The 27,772-nt window shown below is 39.6% G+C and overlaps 1 protein-coding gene across 1 annotated transcript in view; it reads left to right on the forward strand.

Moving 5' to 3' along the window:
- Positions 1–10,893: 10,893 nt before the first annotated feature.
- cfap299 (cilia and flagella associated protein 299) overlaps positions 10,894–27,772 on the forward strand; it is a gene marked incomplete at both ends in the record, with an annotated part of 76,332 nt that continues 59,453 nt past the window's right edge. The window contains 2 exons of the mRNA XM_083912331.1: positions 10,894–11,001; positions 13,781–13,914. Of these exons, the coding sequence (XP_083768457.1) occupies positions 10,894–11,001; positions 13,781–13,914 (242 nt within the window). The remainder of the gene's footprint in view (positions 11,002–13,780; positions 13,915–27,772) is intronic.

The following is a 27,772-nucleotide window of genomic DNA, read 5'->3' on the forward strand; positions in this document are numbered from 1 at the left end:
ATGTCATGGCGGATAAAACGTTCATAGACGCTGGACATTTAAGCGATGGACACGCCCAAAAAGCTGACAATGGTCATTTATTGTTCAAAGCATTCCGGGTTTTTACGGGGAAAAAAACTCAAAGGGCTGCCAGGTACAACTATTGAGCTTTTCTTTGCTGAAGCTATGATCATAGCTGGGAGTTTCTACTTGAGTTGATGATGCTCTGTCCTGTTTTATGTTATCGCTTGTGTGGACAGTGAGAAAATGTCCGGTAAAATCAGATGCTGATAAAGCTGAAATCCGTACCTTTCCCGCACATTCTTGACACATAGTTGGAAATACGTTTCAAATAATGCATCAAAGATGGAAAAGTCATCCGTGTTGTTTTACTAGCTAAATGAAAATGTCCTCAATTGACCTTCAGATGTCCTCCATTCTTTGTTAGTTAGTAAGGGACTGTAAAAAATTATTATGGACAGTCGTGACCAGAAGGGGTAGTTGTTTTTTTTTTGGCTAAAAATGTTGTTTTTTTTAAAAAAAAAAGAGGGTTGTCTGAATTTAATGCGATAGCAGGTGAGGGTCTTTTAAGCTTTCTCTCACCTCAGATTTACATTTCAATAAAAAATTTTGTGAACAACTATCAAAATAATAAATAATAATTAGAAATGTGCATTTTGTTGTGATGACTGAACAGGCTTTTTCATTTTTATTTCAGTATGTATGACAAGAAATGCAGCTCAATCTAATACATTAAAAACAAGACAATTTTAATTATAAAATATATAAATACATCTTAAAATAGAGGGGAACTACTAAACAATTGTAAACAAGTAACTACTTTGATTATTAGCAGCTCTTTAACAGCAAGTCCAACAATGTTTTAACATCTGACAATTCTCCCACCAGATGACAAAAATATGATAGTTAGACAAAAAAAGGTTCTGGATTTCAGACTTAAACACGGAAATATAATTATATTGAGACATGAAAAGCTCCCTCTAATCTGTCTTGGAAAGTGCTTCAAACATGTCGTCTGTCTAAACATACACACACACCGACCAACTGTCCCCTTTCCCAACACCAGATTTGTGATAATCAACATAAAAACGAGGGCCGCTTCTCTGGAGAGTGCTCCCCCTCCTCCTCCTGGACAGCTGTGAGGGATCAAGGAGAAAACTGTCCATCAAAACTATCATTTTAGCAACTGGCTGTCCCCCCTGAAAAATCCAGAGTCTTGACCTCAGGCATCCCCCTTTCCCCAGGAGTGGCCGCACACCGCCGTCACTGAAGGGATAAAGATGCCTAGAAAGAGCGGTCACTTGTTTTGAGGAAGGTTCAAGCAGTAGATGTATCGGATGGCAAACAGCCGTGGAATGGCCATGTAGTAGCGTACTGACGTCTCCGGGGAGGATGGCAGGGTTTGGCCTCCCCAAGAGAAGAACTATAAATTAAATGCTGTCTTTAATTTCATTGTTTGGATTCTTTGAGCTTCTGTGAACATTGTGCAAAATTTTCAAAGAAAGCTGTCAATGAACTACTTTGATCATATTACCCTGTCAGAACCAGTGTATTAACCTATGAGCAATGTTCCAAGTCTCACAATGCATGTCACATGTTTGACTTTCCAATAGACCTGTAATAACAAAGAGTAAAAGTATAACATGTATCCATACACGTTGTAGTTACATTGCCATCATAAGAACTTAGAGTTTTAAAACAAATAGGTTATGGGTTGTAAACTCCTCAGTAATTATCAGCCTCATAGATACGGTGAAGACGAAGCCTGCAACTACCAGTGGATTCAGAAGGCTGTTATCAACCATTTACATAATATTGGTCGCAGTTAGTTTGATGGCGTCACTTTTGAACTCTCTGGGAGTCCCGCTGGTAATTCAAGCAGGACTGATGTTGCGATGTTAGCAGGGCTAGATAGTTACAGTTGCCAAGTTGCCATTGGCAAGAGAAATCAGCGACGACGCCAGCTGAAAACATTGTCATAGGCATCTGTTTCAGCGACGATGGCGAAGAAAACCGATCAGCACAAAATTTGAAAGGGAGAAAATAAAGCTAATGTTTAACTAGTTAGTATCTATATATATCTATCTAGATTGGTGACAGGTCAGAAAAAAAACAAGGAAAAAGCACTCTGAGTTGGAGTCCTGCTGAAAAGGAATTTATATATATATATATATATATATATATATATATATATATATACAATATTTCTGTCTGTCTCTGACCGTGCCAATCATCTGCAACCATGTGTTGCAAGGAGATAATGCCCATTTTGTATCCAATGCGTCACATTAGCCGAGCGAGCTAGCTGTCAGTAATGGATGATGTAAAGCAAAAGTATAGCTCTGGATCTCAGGTAGGGTTTGGGTCTGAAATTTGGCAGTGCAGTCGTTTGACCCAGGTCTTAAAAGTGCAGGTATGGCCCAGGTTCAGCTTTGTGCACACAAACCATCAAGGCTGCATTGGAATCTAAATGTTTTATTGTAATACTAGAAAATGATTGTTAATCTGCATCTTACACCACATCTGCCAAAGAAATATATGCAACATGAAAGATAATCATGGGACACAAGTACAAAACAAAACCATATGGGTGACGAGGACACCAAAAAACCATGTGACAAAGACAACAAAAGACCACCATCATATATCTATGATGCTTCTATTTTAAGGTTAATACACATGTTGATATTGTGGCCAAGTGTTTCTCCATATTCTTATAGTATTTGTTTTTTGATGTGATGTCATCATGTTGTGTGGTCCTCTTACACATCCCAAAGAATTATTTTTTCTACGAGAATTCGTTTTTATTATAAAAAAAAAAAATGTATGTATGAAGAAGAGTTTTTATGTGATATGATTATTAAAAATGAAATATATCAGTGGATATTCATAGGTATTATGTTGAATATGGGAAACTGCAGCAAGTGGCACTTTGGCGATGTCGAACCTGCTGGCCTGAGTATCCAGAGTTAGTAGTGTATCTATATGTTGCATTGCAGGTCAAAAGTGTTAAGACAGCTGTGCTGAAATGTGAGTATTATATTTCTAAAGAACAAGAGAGGACTAATGAAAGACGTGTGTGTGTGTGTGTGTGTGTTCGTGTGCGTGTGTGTGTCTGTCTTTCTGTGCTTGCGTGAACCACCCATAATGGACAACCTTTATTGTGAGAACATTTTTACTCGTGAGGACATTTTGGCTGGTCCACACAAGAATGAGGATGAAGAGGAGTTCCTTTGGTCCTAATCTGTATAGGTTTAAGGAGATGTCCTCATTGACATAGTAAACAAAGAAAAGAGTGTATGTTCCAGTGGTCTTGGGCCTCTCTAGGGAACACACTCCTGATTTAGAGGGTAAATGCAATCCAATTTTCTGATTGGCTACACAGTTTAATTTTGTGATTGGCTTTTGCATGTGAGAATATTTATGTGGGGTTTTACAGGAAACAAAATAAAAACCTAAGGCAGGCAGTGTATTTAAATAGGAAAATCAACGAATAGAGCCTTTTCAAAACTCATAATTTAACTATACTGCAAATTCAAATAAAATATAGTAGTGGCATAAACAATGAACAAAGAATAGAAAGAAATAATAAGAATGTCATTTTGATGAAAACAATATACCCAACAGCATACTAATGCATTGTAGTACAGCTGAAATACTAAATTAATTAATTAGGCAACTGAAAGAAAAGCAACTATTTTGATAATCATAAGTCATTTTTCATATAAAAGTATTTTATGATTGCAAATAAGCAAATCCTCAGACTAAGAATGCTCTGAGATTTGCTTATATTCATTTTAATAATCACTTTGGATTGGGTAATTGTAAAAAAAAAAAAAACAGCTAAGAAAGGTACTGCTGTGAACAGGGTCAGCAGTAAAATGTATTTTAGACCTATAAAAAAATCTATATTAGAATAATTACATGCTGTATTATCTTCACTTCTTTACCTTTCTGTCAGACAGCCTAATATGTCCCTTGAAAACACATATTGTTTAATATATGTGTGTGTGTGTGTGTGTGTGTGTGTGTGTGTTTGTGTGTGTGTGTGTGTGTGTGTGTGTGTATATTGTTTTTTTTTGTTGGTTTGTTTGATGCTTACTTGTAATTCAAAGAATTGCGTGGTTCCTTATGAGTTAAGATAGGTATACAATTAAAATATAACCAAACATTAAAAAGTTTAGTTTAACATTTATTGGAATTTTTTATAGACTTTGAGTCTGTCTTTTCTTCTCAAACTTCTCCTGGGACGATGATGATGATGATGTTGATCTCATCCCATCCTCCTTCATCATGGGGTCAGGTCCTGACTGGGGCTCAGAGATCAGCTCCTTGTTGGACATGGCCCATTTCATCTGGAGAACCTTTATCCGTCGATGCAGATCGTCGATCTCAGACTGCTCAAAGTCCTTCAGCTTTTCTGGCTGCATTTCAGCTTTGGGCTGAAGCAGTTTCTCAAACTCCTTCTGAAGCCTGTCATTATTTTCTCTTTCAGCCTTGAGCTCAGTTTCATATGTCAGGTTGATCTGAAATGAAACTTTCAGTTGCTGAAGTTCTTGCTGAAGAGCTTCATTTTTATCTTTTTCATCCTGGAGCTCCTTTGAGAACTTTGTTTGGCTGTTGATGTGAGCCACTTTGAGCTCCTCCAACTCTTTTAGAAGCACCTCCTTCTGCTCATTTTTGATGTCTTTCTGACCTTCATTGAGGATCTTCATCGTGTCCATGGTCTCTGCGTCACTGAGTTTCTTCAGCCTCTTCTGTTCATTGCATGTTTCCTTCTCTTTGTTAATTAACATTTTTTGGAGGCTCTTCTGATGAGCCAGCTGATCTTTATTCGTTTCCAGATCTTTGATGAGATGCTGTTTCATACTTTGCTCCCGCGGGGTAACCTCAAACTGCAGCTCTATTGAATCCTTCTGCAGACTCACTTCCTGCTGCAGGGTGCTGAGTGTCTTCTGTTGTCTGCTGCTTTCCTCTCGATTTCCCAAGTTCTCCTCCTGTCTCTCCATTCTGGTGATAAGCTGTTTCACTTTATTCTCCTGCCAGGCGCTGTAGTCTTCAACACATTGCAGCCGAGCACTCAGTGCCTCTGCTTGCTTTTCATGTGCCTCCACAAGCTCTTTAAATATCTCCATTTTCATTTCATTCCCCTCCACCTGATTTTCAAGAACCTCCACCTGCTTTTTAAGATCCACCTTTTCCAGCTCGTAGACCTTTAACAGTCTGGTTAACCTGTCGATAACCATGTTCCTCCTGCTGGTCTCCATTGTTAGCTGGTAGATGGTCCAAATGTCTAGTCTGTCTGATGCAGTCTGTCTGTTTAAGCTTGGTTCTCTCTCACACTGGTGTGTGTTGTGATGAGCTGCTGTTGTCAAAACACACACAATGGAACTGTTGTCATGACTTCCACAGTTTTAAATGTATACATTCATTTTAAAAAGACATTAAGGCCTAGTAAACATGAACACAGGTATTTTTGAAACCAAACTTTTGTGGCCCCCAGTTAAAAAAAATAGTCCTCACTATCAGCGTGATAAAAAAATATCTGTGTCCACATGAAACCACGAAATCGGCCTCAAACAGTGTCATGCACATGGCAAAGCAGTAGGGGCCATAGCACTCCTAACAGGAAGGCCATTTTAGCCAATCGCAAGGCAGGAAAGGAAAAATTTATACCTGAAAAAAACCAATTCCTTTCCAAATGTATTCGTGGGGACTGACAGCGAAGTCAAGTTACTTCTCACAAAGTTGTGCTGATAAGTCGCTAAATAGCAGCAGTATTTTGGCTAGGCCTTCCATCACAGTAACTTCGTCAGCTGGTCAGTTCTAGAGCGCTCCACATGTCTCCATGGATACAACTTACAAACAGTAAGTTGTATCCACAGTGTGACGTCAAACAATGTCGACAAGAAATAGCGGTATTCCTTGGTTTTCCTGTCCACAAATGACTGCTGAAAACGGACTTTTCCAAAGGTTCACCCTGGACTCAGGTTACAAAAAACTCTGGTTTCAGGAGCCCACAACTGCGGTTACGTGTGGATGAAAGGCCAAACCGTGCAGAGAAACACACGAATGATGGACCCGGGGAAGGGGGGTACTATTTTAAAAAAATAGTCACAGGTTTATGAGATTCAAAGTCGGAAAAATAGTGTTTAGTTTTTCTCCTCCAGGGTTTTGTTTTACACTCCCTTCAGGATCAACACAGACGCTGCTGCAGGCCGTGCAGGCTATGTCTGCAGCAAACTCTGAAAAATACTGTCTTTCTAACGTTATATGTACGATAAAACTTTAAGGGCACTATTATTTTCAATGCAGGATTACCATTGATAGTGAAGTGAGCCGCAGCACACTGCATGTAGACAGAGCAGTTTGAAATATCGCTTTCCTAAATGTTCATGCCTGCTTAAAAGAGTAGTAGCCTAATAAAGTTTTATTGGTATTATTCCACTTACATCTGCACCAGTGGCCTTGGCTAATTTTAGCATTTAATACCTTATCAGTACACCTGTTCAACAGGCAGTATTGGTTCAGGTTATTTTTAGCTGCTGCGTTGTCAATGTCAAATGTCTGATGTTGTTGATGTTTTTATGTGAAACAACTGACTCAACGTATTCTCATCAACGGATTTGTATGACATCTTAGAAAAACATATGCATACCAATTCATACGATATCTCGCAAAACATGAAACAGCGACCAGTTTGTGCCCTAAATCTCTATAGCAACAAAAAATGACTATGCATTCTAAAACAAACTGTATAACTCAGGAGAGTGAGCAGCAGAACTGTATGAACATGACCAAGATGCTTTGACAAACAATCATTAGAAAATCCGATAACATGAGTTAGGAGAGGAAAGAGAAAAATGAGAAAGATTATTCAACACAGAATAAGTATGACAAAAATGTTGTGTTAATTATTCAAACTGGTGTTAAATAATAAAGTGGGTTTTTATTTATAGGTAAGAAAACACTTTGTGGCCTCAGAAATGACATGATGCTTGCGTGACAGTCTTTATTTTAAGTTGATCTTGAAGGAGGAGGTTCCCTTGTTAACCTGCGTGCCATCTGCCTCCACTTCCTTTTGTCTTATTTGTCTGTCTGCGTACGCTCATATTGGCCATGAATGACATGGCTGTTGCATAAAAACACACTCATAATGAAATGTTAAATCATTACCTCACTCTCCATGGACGTCATTGCAGAGCCATTAAAAGTCACGCTGAATGAGAAAATTAAACAAAATGATAGTAAAATATGATAATGACAGCCAAGAGTGACAGTATTAATGTAAATGGAGACGAGAAAATTCCCACTGAACATTTTATGCTGTATTTTACAGTCAGTAAAGGTGCCAAATAGTTTAGATTTGCCAGGATTTAGGGACTGACATCATGGGATTGGATAACTTTGCCATCACATACAATATTCCAGGTTTGGACTCAATATGAAGTGCATATTGAGTTCAGTGGAGTGACACAAAGTACTCAAGGCCGGATTAACCATATGGGCAACTGGGCAGCTTATATGTTTAACTGTCCACCGGAGCCTTTGCGCTGGCCTTATACGGTCTATGCGCTGCACATGATCTCTGCCCCGGCTGACCGTGAGCTGAGACCTTCCCCTTATTGGTCAGTCCATATGAGGCAGGCACTGGGCAGGTCCCGTGACATCAAACCCAACACAACTCCAAAAATGCAAACATGAAGATGCTAAGTGGGAACGCTAAACAGAAATTAAAAGAAGGAGAAAGATATCAGGGATGCAGAAAATTTTAAATATATACCGAAAACAGGGAATTTCTTCATGTGGCAGCATCTGTCAACAAGGACAGCTTAGCTAGCCAGGCGCTAGCTAATGTTAACAGGCTCGAGAGCGAAGAGCCCCCGGCAGCAAACTCCTGTCCTCCCAAAAGCATGCATTTAATAGCGGATTCTGTGATTGGAAACATCCAGAGAGGATTAGTGACAATGAAAAGAGTGCATGCTACCAGTTTAAAAGAAACAGAGAGAAATTTGCAGACAAGTCTGGGGATGACAGCGAAGTAGCTTTTCCTGATAGTACTCACACATTTAAAGTTAAAACATATTATGTCATCATTGACGACTTTGTTTGTGCCTATCCAAGCGCATCGAAGCCTACATATGCATGTGTGTGTGTGTGTGTCAGTGTGTGACCTCTTTGAGTTTTATTTGAGAGGGACTACAGTAATTGTGATGTGCATGAAAGAGCTGCTAAGCTGTACTCCACTTATACGACAGAAGTCCAGAAAAATGCCAGTGTAACACGTGTTTGCAAAATGTAACCAAATAATCAAATGAAACCAAATAAACAAATGAAACCAAATAAACGTGCATACTTCGGCTCAGAGACTATGGTCACTACTCTTGCTACTTTTTGGGGGGCAGTTTGTGATATTGGGATCCATAAATAAAACTGGCTTCACTTCCCTTGAAAAATTAAAGGCTATCGTGATATGCACGTTATCCATCCATTATCTCTAACACGCTTGTCCCAGTCGGGGTTGGGGAGCCAATCCCAGCTGACATTGGACAAAGACAGGGTACATCCTGGACAGGGTTAGGGTACAGGTTGAACCAGGGATGATTTTGTGTTTGAAAGGGTAACCTGCATTGACTGATTTGCCTTTACGACCCAGGTCCAGAGGTGGATTAGAAAAAGAGTCAGTTCCAATGTGAACTGACGCAGCAATGTTTGTTTTTGGTAACACTGTGAGGTTTAGGGGTCACCTCCACCAGGATTTCAACTACCAGTCGTTTTCTTCAATGACAACTTCATAAAAAGAAAAGCATGTACTTCTTATTTCCATTGAATGAAAAAAAAAACAGCTCTTCGTCGTTTAAGACATGCTTTAAATGTTGTTGTTAACACTGTTTTCCCCCCATGTGAATGCAATTAACCTGTTTTATTCGTGGTATTTTTGTTGAATTTGTGGCGCGTGATCGCGTTGACTTCCGTTTCCTGCGATGTGTTGAGGCGGTTGCCATCATAGAAATAAAGAGTAGACGCCTCATCGAACGTTGGGCCTATTGGCGCTGACGAGCGGTGGGGCCGCCATCTTGGCCCGGTCGCCCGCTCCACTCAGTGTAAGGACAGGACACGGTTCAGCGTATTTTAATATTCACAGTGGGATTAACAGTAATAGAATATTCTGATATATGATATATGTGATGTATGATAGGTGTTTTACAAACACTATAAATATAAACACAACAATAGAAATCATTTATAGAGTATTAATAGGCTGTATTTCATACATGAATACATACATCTCTCTCTCACTCTCTCTCTCTCTTTCTCTCTCTCTCTCTCACACACACACACACACACACACACACACACACACACACACACACACACACACACACACGCACGCAAATTAAAATACATATAAATCAAGAGTATCAATACAATTAGGTCAGAGAGAGATGACATTTTGGACACATCTAAATACAAGTCAAACAGACACACTTTCATTTAAAGCACTAAAAAAAACAAGAGCCGAACCCTATATGTTTATAAATATTCAGAAATGATCCATGCTCTTCCAGTCGCATAGTCGTGGTAGTGGAGAGGAGAGGGAGCGAGTGTGTGTGGTATAAAAATATATATAACATTTTGTTAAATCGATCATTTTCACACTGTTTTGTTATTGCACAATTACCAATGAGAGTGTAGCTCTAATCGGTAAAGACAGTGATGTTGTAGGAGTACTTTGTATAGTATCTAAAATGACTGTGTCCTTTGTTTTTAGGCAAGGTCTAATTATGTGAATGTCTTCTTTATTACATATTTTAATTATGTAGTAATTGTATTTAATGTGCAAACAAAAACATGGGGCATAGTTCAGTAATATCAATTTTAAATTATACAAACGATTTAAGATTTTTCCTTAGTTAAATAAATGTATGATTTTTTCTTTTCAGACTGTTTCAACTTCTGTGGTACAACTAAACTAAAAAAGCGTGGACTCATCAGTTCTGGTTTACAAACATGTGACGTTCGTCCTGCTTTAAGTGGAGATGTGGAGTACCAAGTAAAAATGTATGGAACATTTTGTTCAGCTGTGAGAATATCGGGCACAGAGTGGAAATACATGTTCACGCTTGCCTCGTAAACCTCTAATTCATTCTTTATAATAAACCCCACATCATGTTGCTCCTGTTTGATGAAACAGTTTAACAGCAAAGGATATTGATCAGATTCTGTCACTTCTCCTTTGATAGTCTAAACTTTAGAAAAAAAAAGTGACATGACATGAAAAATGATCTCATAATTCATGTCAATGTCATGTTCAATATTTAAAAAAAACAAACTGAGAATATCTGAGGTGACCTGAGATGAACTGTCTCTGAAGTGTCTTCCTCTCATGAAACCACAGCACATCCTCCGCTGACCTACTGCTGGAAATGTGCAATCCATTTACACTAGACCACATGTACGACAACCCCTCTCCTCCCTGCTTCTCCTTTCATATCTACACAGGCATGCACACACACGCACACGCACACGCACACGCACACGCACACACACATCTGGTCGGGGGGTAAATTAACTAAGATTCCCACAGAGGCTAATCTCCATGCCTCTACTGTGACAAGATAATAATAATAAAATAAGGGACAGCAGCTCCTCTGGCAGCTAAATATTTATCTACCTGCCACAGCCTGAGGGACTCACTATAACATTCAAAAATGCATGGATTTATATATAATTGTTTAAAATTGTACTGTACCGTACTGAACTTCTCTGGTAGAATGACCGGTCCAAGATGGCGGCCGCATTTCTCGCGGCCCAACGTTCGATGCGGCATCTACTCTTTATATGTCTATGGTTGCCATAGCAGCCTGTACAACCCGGAGTGCACGAGTGAAGATGGAGTACAGCACAGCCGCGCGCTTCCACGATTTTGTAACACAGTTTAAGGTCTACGAAGATTATCTCGACTCCAAAGTCACGCCAATGGATTTGTTTTACCTACAAGTGAGTCACTCTGCCACAAACTATTGGATTTAGCGCTTCCTCTCGCGTTAGGTGTCTTTCCCACGGTCTTTCCCTACGTCACTACGTTCCGGTTGGTACTCCAGGTCAGAACCGCATTCACTAAACTGTCAGTTTTAGGTTATCTTTGCGTTGACGCAGCAGTGCACGTTACAAATAGATAACTTTCGACTTTTCAGTATCATCTAGTACCTTTACTCAATTCGGCATGTACTAAATTTCCCAATCTCTTCTTATTAATAACATAAAACACTTTTTTTTCAGATCTGTTGCTCAAGACCGCAGCAGCAGCCAACGTTAGCTGACGCTGAGAAACCCGACTTTACACATCGACTTTACTTGGATGTATTTGCCGTTCAGTAAGCTAAGCATATGCCGTATTAATCATTGTACTCTTAATATTGTTAAATTGAACTTTTTAAGATATGCTTGTTTTGTCGGTAAAGATGGTAACGCACTTGCCCAAAAACGAACTGGAGCCTGGAGTATGGTCCTCTTTTTACGTAAAACGACATATTTATCAATTTTACCAGGTTTAAATGTAGTCATTTAAAAAAAAAAAAAAACACATGTTTGCTTTTTAAAAAAAAATGTGTTTTTTTTTGACAGTTTTCATCAGCACGCACTAACTTTTGCTGTGTATGAAACCATGGGGATGAGTTTTGTTGGTGTAGTACCCACGTCCGCACGCTAGGTGGCAGTCACACACAGGTTTGGTAATCCTGGTTGAAACTATGGGTTTACCAAACAGCTACCACCAGTCCTCCTCTAAAGTTTGCTCTACTCAAGTGAATCCTTAGTCCTATAATCATGTGAGGGATGACCTACTACTGTTTAGCAATGAGAGTTCATCACAAGTCATAGTTTGACAATACGATCTCAGTTCCTAACCATGAGTATTCTAGTTTGACTATAAGGAGTAAAATGAATGAGACATTGAGAATAGGCCTCAAAGTCCTTAAAATGATTGAAATTGTATAGGTTCAAGGATTCAAAAGCCTTAATCATCAATTCTGCAATTCCTGTTCTTAATTGAAACTTAAATTATGTTTTTTTTTTCAAGATGATTTAAACTTTATGTCAGAAGAGGAACTTTGAAACGTATTTAGATTTAGTCCTCTTCTGGTTTTTGGTCTTAATTGGTGTAGTAATAGCTTTAGTCTACTTAGGGCAGGGGTAGGCAATTCCGGTCCTGGAGAGCCACTGTCCTGCATGTTTTGGGTTTCTCTCAGCTCTCCCGCCTGTTTCTAATGATTTGCTTTTTATCAAGCAGCTGATGCTTGTCACACTTTGATCATTGTTAGACTCAAGTGTGTTAGGGGAGGGAGAAACCTAAAACATGCAGGACAGTGGCTCTCTAGGAGTGGAATATCCCACCCCTAAACTAGTGGCTTTAATCGAACCTGCTCTTCAGTGATGGGCAATCCGGCTTCTGTCCAGCAGATGGCAGACGTGCCAATGAAATGCATAGACGCTGTAGTGGCCACTTTGTTTGAACACCTGTGTCCACACAGAGAGGAGAACCGCTTATATCTGACCTGATAATCAGCTGCAGTCAATCACTACCAAACTCAATCACCCCCGTGTTGTGACACACCACAGTCAGCCCAGGTCATCTTACCTGTGCGGTCCTGCTGATAAGGCCTATGTTCTGATAAATCAGCTAATTATAAACAACATTTTCCTGTTATTTATGACCTGTCACACTGTAAGGTATATTACAAGGTGAGCATGACTTTTGCCAGGGTGGATGTTGCAGAGCATTAGTCTAGTCCTTCTGTGTTGTCTGTAAGAAGCGGCTCATTCAAATAGACTTATTCAATAAGCCATGAAAATGAAGACAATGATTCTCAGGCCAATTTTAGGAGCGGCAAATGTCTGAGACTCATTTCTGGTGAGCCACATCAAAGTTGAGGGAAAATATAACTTTTCCTCTCGGGTGCGGACACAGGCTGGGCTGCTGGGATTTGGGTAGGAGGACATGTGGCCCAAGCTTTGATCTGACAAGCCACAGGATTTGACTGCAAGATTTGGTTTTTAGATGATGACTTTATGGCTTGGCTTTAATGATGGCGAGTCTGCAAATGGTGATTGGAATAATGTAGCTAACAATCCCTGCAGAGGCACTGACACATGCACGCTCGCACACACACACACACACACACACACACACACACACACACACACACACACACACACACACTTAGAAAACGAGTGGACTTTTGTATAGGCGTGGAATCAAACAAAACTACTTATCACTTCTATATTTTGGGGAGGGAAGTGAATTAACAATTTTAAACAAAAGGCCATAATGGTGAATACTTCCTAAATTTTACTGGCTGACAAAATTCCAAATCATATTTCCAGAGGGTTGCAGAAACTAGATATAGCCTGGTGTATGATTTAATAATTCAAAATAGCCACTGATGCATCACTTATTCATTCAATAATTTGTTGAGCAAATTTGCCAAATATTCTGCCACCTTCAATTGTAAGGATGTGCTGCTCTCCTCTGTTAATATCATTGTGTAGCAAATACCTGTAAGTTTTGGGCTGTTTTGCAGACAGAGCAAGCAAAAAGACGTCATCTTGAGCTCAGGGGAATTGTGATGGGCAATTTTTTTTTACCACTTTATGACATTTAATAGGAATAAAAAATAGCACCTTCATGCCAAAATTCAAGTTCTGACACTCTCCAGCCCTGGCTGCAGGCTGTATCCCCTCTCCCGACTGACTCCTCTCCTTTCCTTTTGTCTTGTAGAGCAGGGAGTTGGCCCGTAAGCTGGTGGAACAAGGCCACAAGGGCACAGTCCTGAGCAGGGAGGAATTTGAGGAGAAGAAAGCAGCTGCACAGGCTGTGAAGAGCAACACTCTGTACAGCAGGAGCCGGCCAATGTGAGTTAAATTCTCACCCAACCCACCAATGCTCACTGAGATGTCGTTGGAATGACTAACAGGGGAGACATATGAGCACCAACCAAGCAGTCGAATGCTGGAATATCTGGAGGTTCTGTTGTACTGTGAAAAATGAAATTAGGCTTTTTTTAATGTCTAAATGTGGTCAGTGGATCAGTCACTGTGGCTAGGAGAAGAAACAGTTATTCTTCTGGTCTCTGCCTCTCTGGGTTACTGTTCTGTGGTTTATTGTATTGACTTCTTGTTCACTGTAAAATAATATTATTTTAGATCAGTGATCCTCTGTCTTCTGCCTAGAATTCGTTTGTTGTGCTGCAGTTTCTATACTAATGTTGTGAGGGCTCAGACACTTGCAAAAACAAAACCATGTCTTATAACTCAGGTCGTATTTGAGTCAAAGAATACGACTGACAGTAAATCCTATATCGTTTTTTTTTTTCAAAGTGTTTTGCATGACTTTAAATATGCAAGATGTCAATAAAGAACGTTCTGCAGACACATGGAGGCATGAGAAGGAAAAGCCACTCTTCATCTGGACTTTGAACCCTGTTAGACTGTTGCTGTTGAGCAAAACACTGGCTCGCAGCTTCAGACTGCTGCCATAGCGCATTTGGATCTCTGACCTCCCTGCATAACGGGGCTAGAGAAACCTGCCCCTATGGACTCTGATTAAGAATTGTTATTTTAAGGGTATGTACTGTATGTAGTTCTGTGGACAAAAACAGTGTTCAGAACAAAAGATAGCTGTGTTTTTCTCAAGAGTTGGTGAAGCCGTGTTAAAGTTGTCAAAAAGACAATCAGTTTATCCAATTTTGTTATAATTATGCCATTACTGTTTTTAGGTGAATGTTGTTTTTAACAAGAATGTGCATTCTCATGCATTTGTTTGCCTCCTGACCTTGTTGATCAGATGCAAGTTCAAACTGTTTCAACCCGAGTAAAAAAAGTGTGCTGTAAGAATCTATAAAGTCTGTAGAGTTTAGGGCTTGAGACACTGATTTTAAAGGGGAGAGATGAATCGATCACAGGTATGGCGGCTGATATGGTGCATTTTTGAGCTGGAATAAAAAAGAATTCCCATCCTTTGCGGATTTTCACCAATATGACTCTGCAAAGGTACACAAGAGGCTGCTTTCTAATAAAAACAACTTTATTTAACATTATTATACATAATACAACCAATTCTAGAAATGAGCACTGAGAAATAAAGAATAAATGAACCAAAATAAATAGCTATATGACACCATTTCCAAATCACCCCAAAGCATTGCTTTCTGCATTATGTGTCATATAAAAAGCTTCTCATTTTGGTGCATATTTGAAAAACATATGCAGGTACTGATAGATACCAATATATTAGTGATAGGCCAATATTATCAGCCGGCCAATATATTGTCTGGCTCTACTACGAATTGCCAACAGACAGTGATAAAATCCCATTTATGCCATTTTTTGGAGCCCACTGTGATGCCTTCAGTTTCTTTAATTTTGTCCAATCAACAGACCAAAGCCTGAAGATATTCACTTTATCATCATATATGACAAATAAAAGAGAAAATCCTTAATGGATGTTTGGCATTAGTGCTTGAAAAATGTCTGAAACTATTAGGTGATAGTCAGAAAATCAGTTCATTTTCTGTTGACCGACTAAATGATGAATTGACTAACTTAAGCATTAAAATAGCCAATACTTTACCGTCAGCACCCACGTGACCCGCAACACAACAAGCCAGCTCAGTGAGTGTTGCTACATCAAAGTGAGCTAAATGTTAAATATATATACAAGATCTTTTTCTTCCTTCCTGTGTTCTTCAGACAGGGTTTCTGTCTTCACATAGTGAGCGGCAGCAGTTGATATCTAGAGGAAAATGTAAAACGCACTTTTGGCTGAAGTTCTGCTCTGCTAATCAAGGCATGACAGGTCATAAAGTCTGGATCTTTTATAGCTGTATCCGGTGGTGGTAGCGGTTTGAGCAGCTTGTATAATCCTTTTATGATTGCATTTTTACAAAAGACAGGATAAATGGGAGTAATTCATCAAGTCCGTGTCCTACACGAACAAGGCTTTTATTTGATTAAGGCCTGTTCATCTGTCTGAATTCAAATAAAACAGGGTTAACATAAACAAGCTGAATGACAAAACTACAAACTGGAGTCCTCTATAAACTGCCCCTCCTGAGGAAAATGATCACACAGATATTGTTCTCATTCTTGATAAAGCCACGCGGTTGTGGTATCTCCTTTGATGACAAGCCAGAACAGACTCCAAATAAGATCATTCAACACACACACACACACACACACACACACACACACACACACACACACACACACACACACACACACACACACACACACACACACACACACACACACACACACACACACTAACACAAATCTACCTGCTAGGTGTTGAACTTGATTGAACCCTCAGATGCCTCTCCAAACATGCAGATGTCTCACTGTTGTCCCCCCTCCTCCTCCAAATGTCTGTGAACATCAGTGACACTGGTGAAATGGGAGCCTCCACACCTGCAGTTACAGTGATATTAGGCCACAAAGCCTTTTATCTTGTCCCAACAAGATCCAGGGAAATGTTCTACGGGAACATTGGGGATGTTATATACACAGTAGTCTGTTCCATCTCCAAGATCTACATCCACATAGACGTTTTCAAAGGCTGCTTGTAGGCTGGGTCCTAACTACATGGACAACATCCAGTCGGATTGATTTTAAAGGAATACTCCACGGGAAAGTCTGTCTTTTGAGGATCAGATACGCGCCCCGCGTAGGTTTGAAAAGGTAGCTCTTATGTTCGAAGCTGGCTTTTATGGCGGACAGGCTGGACAGTTACAGTAGATTCCAGTTGTGACCCAGAGTTACATCAAAATAAAGCATTTAAGTGTCCATAAAAGTATTTAAAAGAAATACTGAATTTGTCTTGTATTGCTTATGTAGATTGTAAATCATTTACCAATAGAGAACGTTGGCTTTTTTTGTTAAACAAAAGAAAAACAAGCTTTAAATGAAGTAAGGTTTCTGTGTCCTTAGCAAGACTCCAGAATCCAAACAGGAGAAGTGGTTTAAGATTTTTCTATAGAAATTTTGATGCTTTTTCAATGATTTATGTATCTCTGGCTCATCATTGGTTTGGTTCTCCAAAGAAGCTGGTATTACAGAATGTTTGACATTTGAAGTTTCCGGTAATTAAATGATCGATAAGCAATGAATACGTTTTATTTCTACTCTGGGCCATTTTGCAAAAGCGTTGGTACAAAGTCTTGAATGTTTTGAAAATAATTTGAACCATTATTGTTTTCAAAGTTAAGAATATGCTTGAATCGAATATACTCCTTGAAAGATGTTTCATCTACACATTCTCATGTAAGCCCAAAAATCTTTTAATATTTGAATGAAATGATCCTTTCGTCTTATTAGCTTGTTGCCTCTCGGGGTCTCACACCACAAGCGTAGGAATGTATTATGATAAATATATCATGATATATATATAATATTGTGAGGTTGTCGGCAATATCCAGCCCGAGTATGAACCCTGTTTCAAGCATTCATTAGCATGAATATTTAATAATCAAAAGATACATTTTCATCTGAATGTTTTTTCTTTTTTAAGATTTAACCAGGCATCTGTCAGCACCACAGGTGTATTAAGGGAGCAGGGCTGTTTCCCTTTAGCCTTTTATTTTTTATATGAAGTCTGATGGACCAAAAAACATTACTTTGATGTGAAACAATGAGAAGAGACACTCTGTGCCAGGTTTAAAACACTGGTCACTTTCCATCTGCCCAGCTCATTTTAATTACACAGAAATATTTGGTTCAAACACAGAATAGTCTCAAAATAGCCACTCCTGGCCCACTTGTATGGGACTTTTGCCATTATGGAGTAGCTTGTTTTTCATCAGCGCTCTGCAGTTGACAGATGAAAATGATCCGTTAATAATCTGACATTGCTGGAAAAGACATCGCTCATAACAGTTTTACAGCCTGTTGTACTGAGCTGGCCTGACAGCAGCAAGTGGTTTTTGAATCCTCTCCAAGGTAATTAACCAGCGCAGTTTATGTTATTTCAAAACACTTGCACTTACATTAAATGTGACCCTGTTTTAGGTGAATTTTAGCAAATGAATGCAACTTTTCTATATTAAATGTAACTAATGAATAATAATAATCGCATGAACTAATTAACAGCTTTCATTGCGTTCCCACTGTTGGAAATTTGACATCCTGTTAACGACCCGCACAAAACTGCACAGACTTTTTCCATCAAAAGTGGCACGTTTGAGCTATGTCCCCTTCTCTGTCTTAAAGCAGACTGCTCTTTCCTCTGTGGTTTCTTTCTTCTGATTGGACTTCCACCAAACTGACCCCCTGACCTCCTGTTATGGTCACATTGTGAAAACACGAGCCTCAGGATGCAATGTACCACCTGCAATATAGCTGAACACAATCCGTACAGTGTTCCGAAAAAAACAAAACAATGTGTGGCCACAGAAACTGGCAGCTGTGCGGTAAACAAACTCTATGTAGTTATTCTTTGGCTCGCAAAGAAAAGAAATCCACCTACCCAACCAAAAGAAAATTTGGATTTGCATTTATTTGTGCCTCTTTTCAACAAATGAAAATCTTTATACTTCCCTAAAGACATTTGCACCTGCGTAGTTACCCTCTCATGGCGCTGGGTAGCCATGCTGTTTTGGGAATGCATTTTGCCTTCCCTGTAGGCCTTAACCTATGTCTCCCAAGGCATGTCTTTTTTCACTGTTCTGTCACTGCTCTGTGTTTTTTTCCCCCCCTTTCCTTTCTCTTCTTTTCAACCTCCCTGTGCTCTCTTGGAGACCTTTAGTGCCTGCAGGTGTATAAATAGAGCTGTTTTCAATTAAGGGCTAACCTCGCCTGTAGCATGCATCTGATCAATGAATGCCTCTGCACCTGTGGTAATAAAATACCAAGGGAGTGGAGATAGTGCAGTGAATGCTAATCAGATGTTGCCCTGTTGTTGCCCTGTCTCATTCTTAAGGACACGCTCCTCCTGACAGCTTGGCTGTGAAAGGGGTGGGGTGGGGTGGGGGGGAGCTTTGCCAGCACATCACAAAAAAGACCAAACAAAAGACCTGGTGCTCTCATTAGACATAAGTGAAATACAATACTTGAATGGATGGGATTCTTAGTCAGTTGTGTGGTTGTTTGGTTAGGGGGAAGCTGAACGGGTAGTCAGTCAACAAGTAATAAAAGAAGAGGGTTGGGTTCTGATAGGCGGCTTCAATTTTGGATTCAGTTTCAAGTTAGTAAAATACCTGGATTTTTTCCTTTTAGCCGGAAATGATGTATAAAACATTTGGTTAACAAGCAAATATGCAGTTAATCTGGCAGAAGTTGTTTTAGTTTTGTCATTGATTACCAATCATACATAGATAGAAATAACTGTAAATATATATATATATATATATATATATATATATATATATGTATGTGTGTATATATATTTATATATATATACATAGTATACATATCCATGCTAAAAGACAAATATATATCAATAGATAATAAAACAACAAATAAAATCAATTAAAAATAGCTCAATACAATAGCATAGCATACTATGTAAATGTAAGGTATATATCTATAGAATGCACTGTGAATATACTTACCTAACTACTAAAAAAGACATCTATATAGATTAGAGAAGTATTGAGGTAGAGTGGTAGAAGTATCAATATGTACAAAATCCCCATGTGCAGGTTATTGAATGTCCAAAACAGAGTGGAGTTTGGTTCAGACAGAAACTGTAGATGAAAGTTCTGATATTATCTGTTGGACAGAGGTGAGGGGCATTAGAGAGCCATGGCTTTGGGCAGGAAGATTACCTGGAGTGATTCTTGTAAAGCTGAACCAGTCTGGAGCTGAGTTAATTGCTTGATAAAATGCTATCAAACGCTTAACGTGACTCGTTAGATGGACCATCTTTCTGAAAATGACCTGGCAGGTGATTGGATGAACCATTTGTCTATCAAAATCTAGGCAGGAGAAGAGCAAAGACCTCTTTACCATTGAGAAAACCCTTTGTTACTGTACTTGGCTCTTCTTTCAGTGTATAAATACTCTCCGGTTCTGATATAACTGATGCTATTGCAGCATCTATACGCTAACCTCTTTAGGAGCCATCGTTGTAGTTTTAAACAAGTTGTCCCCTCTCCGTGTCTTCATCATTCCTCCCTCAACTGCCAGTAACTCCTTCACAGGACGCTGATTTGCCGGGTCATGGTGGCTCGAAACACAAATGCATTACTTGAAGCCTGACGAGATGGATTTAAGTGTGACATGTGAGCCCGCAATTCTTGTGCGATCTTGTGATACCATGAGAATCCAGCTGCCGTGCAAGGTAATCAAACACCAATCCTACAAAAGAAAATGAACATGTTGCGTTTGTTCTTGTGTTCCAGAAGTGAGAGAACAATTTGAGGTTGTAGGCTTATGGCATATCACAAGTACCTCAGGATTTTGGGACCGTTTTTGAGCAGAACATTTGTCTTGTTCTTTTATCTGTTAGATATTCCAAGCCACTTAAACCTCTCAGCCTGCCAGATGTTGGAAATGATGTTCTGTTCAATGCAGACGAAAGGCATCCATATTAGTAGTCTTGTATACCCTTTGTTTTATCTCGGACAAGAATAACATTTGATATAAAGTCAGAGACAAATGAGAGGAGCAGCGGAGCACTGCTGAGCAGACGTGAGGCCTCTGCTTCCTCTCCGGCTCTGGCTTGGTCCCAGAAGTCCATGTCAGCATATGTCCTGACCTCGCGTGCTCACGGCAGCCTTGCGTGGTTTCCATCAGGCTCCCCGCGATCTCCCCACAGTCCAAACCACAGCCATGCTCTTTGTCCATTGTGCTGCTGCGTTTTTACAGTCCACCTCAAGAATTCTCCTCTCTCTAACTCTCTACTCTATATTAAAAGTGAGCTATCACTTGCTGTGCCAAGTAAAACCAGTGCCACGAACACGCACAGTGAATACATTTCACTGCGGATCCAACCTCCAGATGCTTAGCGAAAATAAGATTGTGGATGTGACTGACATGGGAAGCCTCACAAAGCTGATTCCAGGCTCATTTTTAGCGAGCCAAAACCCCCGCCACTCTCCACGACTGCTACTCTGGCGAGGGCCCTCGGGCAACAAGGTTTTGCAGTCTCTATTACATGTGCTGTCAAGCCAATTGCCTTCCTTGCTCTTTGTGATTTTGGACGGGTGTGTAACTTTGGAGCTCTCCCCTGCAAGCTCTGTCCAGAGACACACATCCTGCCAGTCCTAAGCTCGCCACCACATCCCACCACGCAGCACATAGATCAACATACAGGCCTACACCGGTGTAGGACTAGCTGGTGCAGCATATAATAAATAACGAGCTGCAGTTTGACCCGGATGTTTCCATATCCATATTCCATTTTAAAGACTTTATTAATGAAACTTCATCGTTCACTGGGTATAAAACACCAAAAAAGTTATCCACATATATTACTTAATACCAGGTGTAAATATATACACAGAAAAAATATATAAAATAGTAATAATTAAAAACATAGCGTAGCTACTTTTTGCATTCAAGAGATGAAATCTGTCTGCTTGTAAATGTCAGAAAAAACACTTTATTTGATTAACTTCCATTGCACACCAAAATTCTTTATGGGCTCGGATATTTTTCAACTTAGGGGAAAAAGTTAGCATCAAGCCCTGTATTAAAAGAAACCAATTTTTCCTTACAAAAAGTAAAAAGTTTCTAAATTGCCAGCTGTGTGATGACCCATGCTGCGGTCCACCAGAAGAGAAGCTGAACCTTGTTTATTATAACCCAGGTTACATCCTGCTTCTCTTACAATATGCAGCAAGAGCATAATGCATACACATATATACTGTATAATGATGATATTGGCCATCATCATCATCAACATCCTCTTCCTCTTTAAATCCAGCTGGTCCTGGAGTCAGTTCTTCTTCATGGCATCCTATAGAGTGGACGTTTTTACTTTTACCTCTCACATCCTGCACCCTGGCACTCAGGTGGTCTCTATTGTTTGATCAGATAGAAACTGCCTTGCTTTTACCTGCACCCAGTACACTATAGCTCAGTGCCCCTGGTGAAGGGGAAGAAGTAGTTTACACATTCCATAGCTCTTCCCATCAGGCTACCAGGCAGAACCATCATCTTCAGCTTTGTGCTTCTAAGTGCTGTAGATTGAGGATGTGTCTGATTAAGTGGTCTGAAGGGCTCTCTTTTGAAGCAAGCTCTGTAGGACAAGGTCTCTAATATGATGTTTAATTTATTGCAATTTAGGAGTGTAAGCATGACTCCATAGTTTTGGACTAGAAGGGTGAATCCCAGCAGTATATAACCAGAAATAAGAAATAGATCTGTTACAATTTAGTTGTCAAGGAAATTATTCACTAATCAGAAGTTGAAATTAGTTGAATAATACTTTTAAATGATTTCATATGTATTGCTTTGCATTACAATGTACCGCACTGTGTTAATACACTGATTAGGAATAAACCACACTTAACTAAACATGTGCAAGACAGACAGCCATTCAGAGATGAGAGCGCTCAGACTATTCCAGACTGTCCATCACAGCACGTTCCCCAAATGGAATACATCTCATTTTGCCTCAATAAAACTCAGTACGAAAATATGACAATGATTCCTTTGATCCCCCTTCAAAAACATGCACTTCTCAGGCAGGCAGTGCACAATGTGCAACCTAACCAACCCCCAAAAGCCGAGGTGGCCACAATTCACAAAGAAAGCTCAGGTAGAATATCATGCGTAGCACATGTGTAAGTGATACAGTCAGCTCATTGTAATCAGAGGTGACAGAGGATTTCAGAAAAAGCCCAAAATAAAGTAAATTGTCATGCTGTGCGGAATTTCCCTTGACGTCTACCAGCCCAAAATAATATTTTCCATAAGATTCATTTTCCCAAGCACACTGAGGAAAAATATTCTGGTACAGTATGTGTTGTTTCTTAAGAAATCACTGTATTATTGAAAATTCCCATCTGCCATACCGACGAAAGCTGCCGGCTAATGAAAGCTTCAATCTGTTAATCTGCCGCGAGAATAAAAGAAGAAATTATTTCAAAGCACATCTGTTACGCATCATGAAAGAAAATCTCTCGGAAAACACCATTTCTCCATTTGCTGAATATTTATTTGCAATACGAAGGCGACGAATTAAGAAGGAATGCTAGCCGCTGCCATCACCCCCGTTCCTCAAAGAACTTTTAATGACATTCCATTAATTATGCTGGAAATTATTTGCAGTAGCACATTTTTGCACATGTGAAAGAGGACACAACCTGATACAGATCAAATTAGTTTGGTGAGGGAGATGAAATTGCACAAAAGTTGGGGCTCGGTAACGTGCCACAGTATTACGTTCTTTACTATTCCCTGTAATAAGTATAGTTCCTCATTTCAGCTGTGCAAACAGATAACGGAATAGTCTTTGTTAGGCCCATGACACTTTACTTAATACAAATTTAAGGGTGACAGATGTTAATATATGCAGTTAGAAATGCATGAACAGCAGACACTTATAAAAGCATCCAAGTGCGAGCAAAAGAGGACATACAGACCGAATTTTACACAGTCTTGTCAACTTTGTCAAATTAGCACATACTCAAATTCAGGTCTTTACGTTAGGGAAGCAAACTATGGTATGTAAATATGGGAATTCCTTCACCACAAAAGCATAATGTGACAGTGCTTTAAACTGGAGTACAGCATGAGTCAAAACCATGATGTGGACATAGCACTACTACACATTTTGGTTACAACCTTCATCAGTTAAGGGTATCAAAAACTGGTTCCAAAGAATTCAGCAGTCGTTAAAGGTGCTCTACTTGAAATACTGAGAAAAAAAAAAAAAAAGGAGGGCTGGGATTGCCTCTACCCGGCTCTCAAGGACCATTCCCCAGCTCAAATAACGATGCTTTGTCACGGCCCTCTGCGTCTGATACTGACACGCAAGGCACTCACATGCACATGCAGCCAGTCCAGCTATCAAAACAAACAACAGAGAAACTCGGATGACAACATACTGAGAGCGAGAGTGACTTCATTCTCTGCTCAGGATGCCATTACTCCACTATATCTTTACATAGAAAATATTTGATTGCTGCTATGTTAAAGTTCTGAATGAATGAATGAAGGAACTTGCATTTTAGTTCTGCTTATCAATTCCTAAAAAGCAAACTTTGAACCTAGCACGCTACAGTTTGCCCTCCACCTTGCAGCTCGAAACAATCTCAAAACCCATCGTCTACCTGTCTGACAGCAGATAAGCCTCTGGGGGCAACAGCTAATAGCCAATAGCAACTTGAGATGTGATAATGGAGTTGGTGTTGAGAGGAGGCGTTTCTATAAAACTGATATCTGCATATGATTGCAGATACACAATAACCAAAACTGACTGAAAAGCTAAATCGTGGTCAGACAATTGGTTTCCATGATTGCATGTCGGCCGATGTATTCTACCTTGTTTGCTCTCCACTTGGACTGTTTACTTGCATGGGACCAAAGCATGCTCACATGTGGTTGGTAAATACTCGGACAACAAACAGAAACCAGACCACTTCTGCTACCCGAATATCTGCTCTGTCTGTTTATAGAGATTATGTTTAAAAAATAACATAATTTACCTACTGACTTGCAAGTTTAAACTTTTGACACATTTTTTTACACCATAACACAACAAAGGTTGCTGCCAACTGTTTTTCAGAACAGTTGCTTCAAATTCAAGTGCAAAGTTATTGGGGGTGCAATAATAACAAAAAAGATTCTGGTGACTGACTAAAGTTGTGCGTTTTTGAAGCTGTTTTGACCAGCCTCTAACCTATATATTAACCAATAGTCTATATAGAAAATCTCTAAATGAAGCAAAAAATATAAAGATTTGTTTTGAGCAGCTTGAAGTAACAGATCATGAGTCTCATTTTACAATGTCAAGTGAAGCAGTGGCTCCCAGAATAACTTCGACTTCATTAGATGCCAAGAAATGTCAGTACTTAGTACTTTTAACTTGCTTATTCTTTTTAAACACCTATATCTTCACAATAGAATCATCAAAACTAAAAGATATTAAGAATAAGAAAATACAAAATTCTGTCTGATAACGTAACTATTACTGAGAATAAATTCATCAGTTTAGCAGGCTTATGGTCCAGGAAGAAGGCCCCTGGGTTTTGGTATGGCTGCGTACATTTCACTGTAATGCTGTTTATACATGTGTAAACATGCTTGGAGAAACATCTGTTCACCCCCTACGGAGGTGGACAAAGCGTCCAGTTTATAACACAGTGAACAGGAGTTCCTTGTCAACAAAGAGCCACATTAATGGATTATTTTGTTTTTAAGATTATCTTTTGGCAGTTTTTCAATCCTGTATTAGATAGGACGGACAGGAAATGGGGTGAGAGAGGGAGGGGGAGACATGCAGCAAAGGGCCGTAGGTCTGAGTCGAACCGGCGGCCGCTGTCTCGAGGACCTTCAGCCGCTTTACGTGGGGCGACTGCTCTAACCACTGTGCAACGGGCCGCCCCACATTGGCTGATTTTTAAGTCTGACCGCAAACACGGCTATGTTGATAGCGGTTATTGTCGCAGCTCTTACTCACCTTGACTGAGTACAATGCAACATCTGGAGCGTTCAACTGTTTTGAGTTACTATTAGTAGCAAGTGTAACAAGGTATTGGCACTGAACATATTTCTCCACAGCTGGGTTCTGACATTGTAATTATTAATACCTAACCTAATACTGTACTCTTGCTTTATGCTTAACGGATGCTTTTACAACACTTTAGTAAAACTATCGAAACTGCTAAGACCTCTGGGCTCTACACAGTATACACTATATTTCAAAAGCTACTTTGACAACAACTCCCCATACCTAAATGAAAAGAATGACCTGAAATGCTCCGTTTTAGCACCTGTCTCTTTAAGACCCCCACCCAAAAAAAGCTCAGTCTGCTCTGATGTTTTTCAAGTCTCTCACATCTGCGTTCTTTGCCTTTAATGGCACATTTTTCAATACAGGATGTGTGCATTTCTCTGTGGATAGAGTGTTTTGATACGTTGACAGGGTTTACATAGTACCTCAAAAAATAAAGACATGGAAATCTCCCTTTTTTACAATATGGGACCTCATAGTATCCAAGAAGCTTCTAAATATTGAGATTCATGCGGTCTTGTTGTTTCTCCCCTTTTAAAGGACACACCAACACATCTACTTTTAAAATGATTTCATATCTGTAGAACAGATGTTCTTTGAAAGATACACACTGTTTTCAACAAGCCAAATTGATGGCTGTTCACATCCCTTCCTCACTTCTTTTCTACTGATGCCAGGGCCCACCTGCCTTGACCACAATCCAAAAACAAGACACTTAAAACACATGGTTAGATCCCAGTTAGCCTAATACCTAGTCATTAGCCACTAATAACCATCATTTAATAGTGAAATTCTTGTTATCCCTTCTAAATGAGGCTTGATAAGAAATTTGTTAATTGACGGGAAACTCAAACTTGCAGCGGTCCATATGTTTTGCTGAAGTATTATTCATTCTCCGTGACTGTGTGTGTTGCTTTAGCTACTGGATGGGGTAACCCCAGTCACTTGCCTCCTCAACACCTGTGTTTACTTTGGGGCCTCGGCCCCCATGACCCAGCAGCAATCCTTCACTCACTCAGAAGATGGAGTGAGGTTCCAGCCTCCAAATATGTGCTGTCCGTGCACTTTTACCACTGTGTGATTCCTCTAAGACTTTCATTATGGGGCACGGACCAAATGGCTCGTATAAATTACAATCCTTTTCCAAATTCTAGTAAATTTAAACATTCAGATCCTGTTCCCTTTTACTTAAATGTTAAGCTAGACTAAGAACAGACATTGGCTTTGGCGTATGTCCGCACTTGTTGTGGCAGATGAGGCTTTTTAAAATGCTTTGGGTCTGGAAAGAATTAATGCAGAATAACTGAACCTGTCGTCTCTTTGGATGGAGGAGCGGACACAACCAGATTCAGTAGATTTTGAGTATTCAGCATGAAAGAAACAGATTTATGACTAGGGGATTGCTAGTTCAAACTAACAGGTGTTTTTCAGAAAAGTTTGGGATAATTGCTTCTGGTGAAAACTTCTGAAGAGCTAAGTATCAAATCTCAAGACTGTTGAGGTACAAATCATAATTTTGGATTGTTCTTTATTTAGACAAAGTTATTTTCGCAGCTGTACAGATTTCTTGTATACTTCTGGCTTCTTTGGTAGAAGAAAATAGCAGTTTTGTTGAAAAACCTTTATTTCTCTGAAGGTATCAAAAGGAAAATTATATTAACACTGGTACGGAAACTCGGGTATTGTATTAGCAATACTCTTGTGTTTTGTTCATTGAAGTATTCTCAAGCAAGGCTCTTAATGCTCGTCAATGCCCATCTCAAGCAAGTAGGTTAGTTGGTCCCACAATGTCCCTGTAGTGTAACAAAATCGCTTGCATGATAGAACTGCAAATATACCAGTGCTTCATCAGGTTAAAAAAATTTACAATTATGAAACCATGGATGTATTGTCAGACCAGGGTGCAGGTCTAAAAATGGCCCCTATTCAATCGAATGAGGATTTCTCACCTGGCGCATTTGCCAAAAAAGTTTCTGGGCTTCGGGGTTTACTTCTGCCCACTGAAAATGCGCAGAAGTGTTTTTCCCACTGGCCCCGCCCAGAAGTTCCCGCTATGCAAGTCCATGGGTTAAAAAAAATCACAGTAGCAGGAAT

This window comes from Echiichthys vipera, assembly GCF_963691815.1.
Source record: "Echiichthys vipera genome assembly, chromosome: 4".
Taxonomy (NCBI): domain Eukaryota; kingdom Metazoa; phylum Chordata; class Actinopteri; order Perciformes; family Trachinidae; genus Echiichthys; species Echiichthys vipera.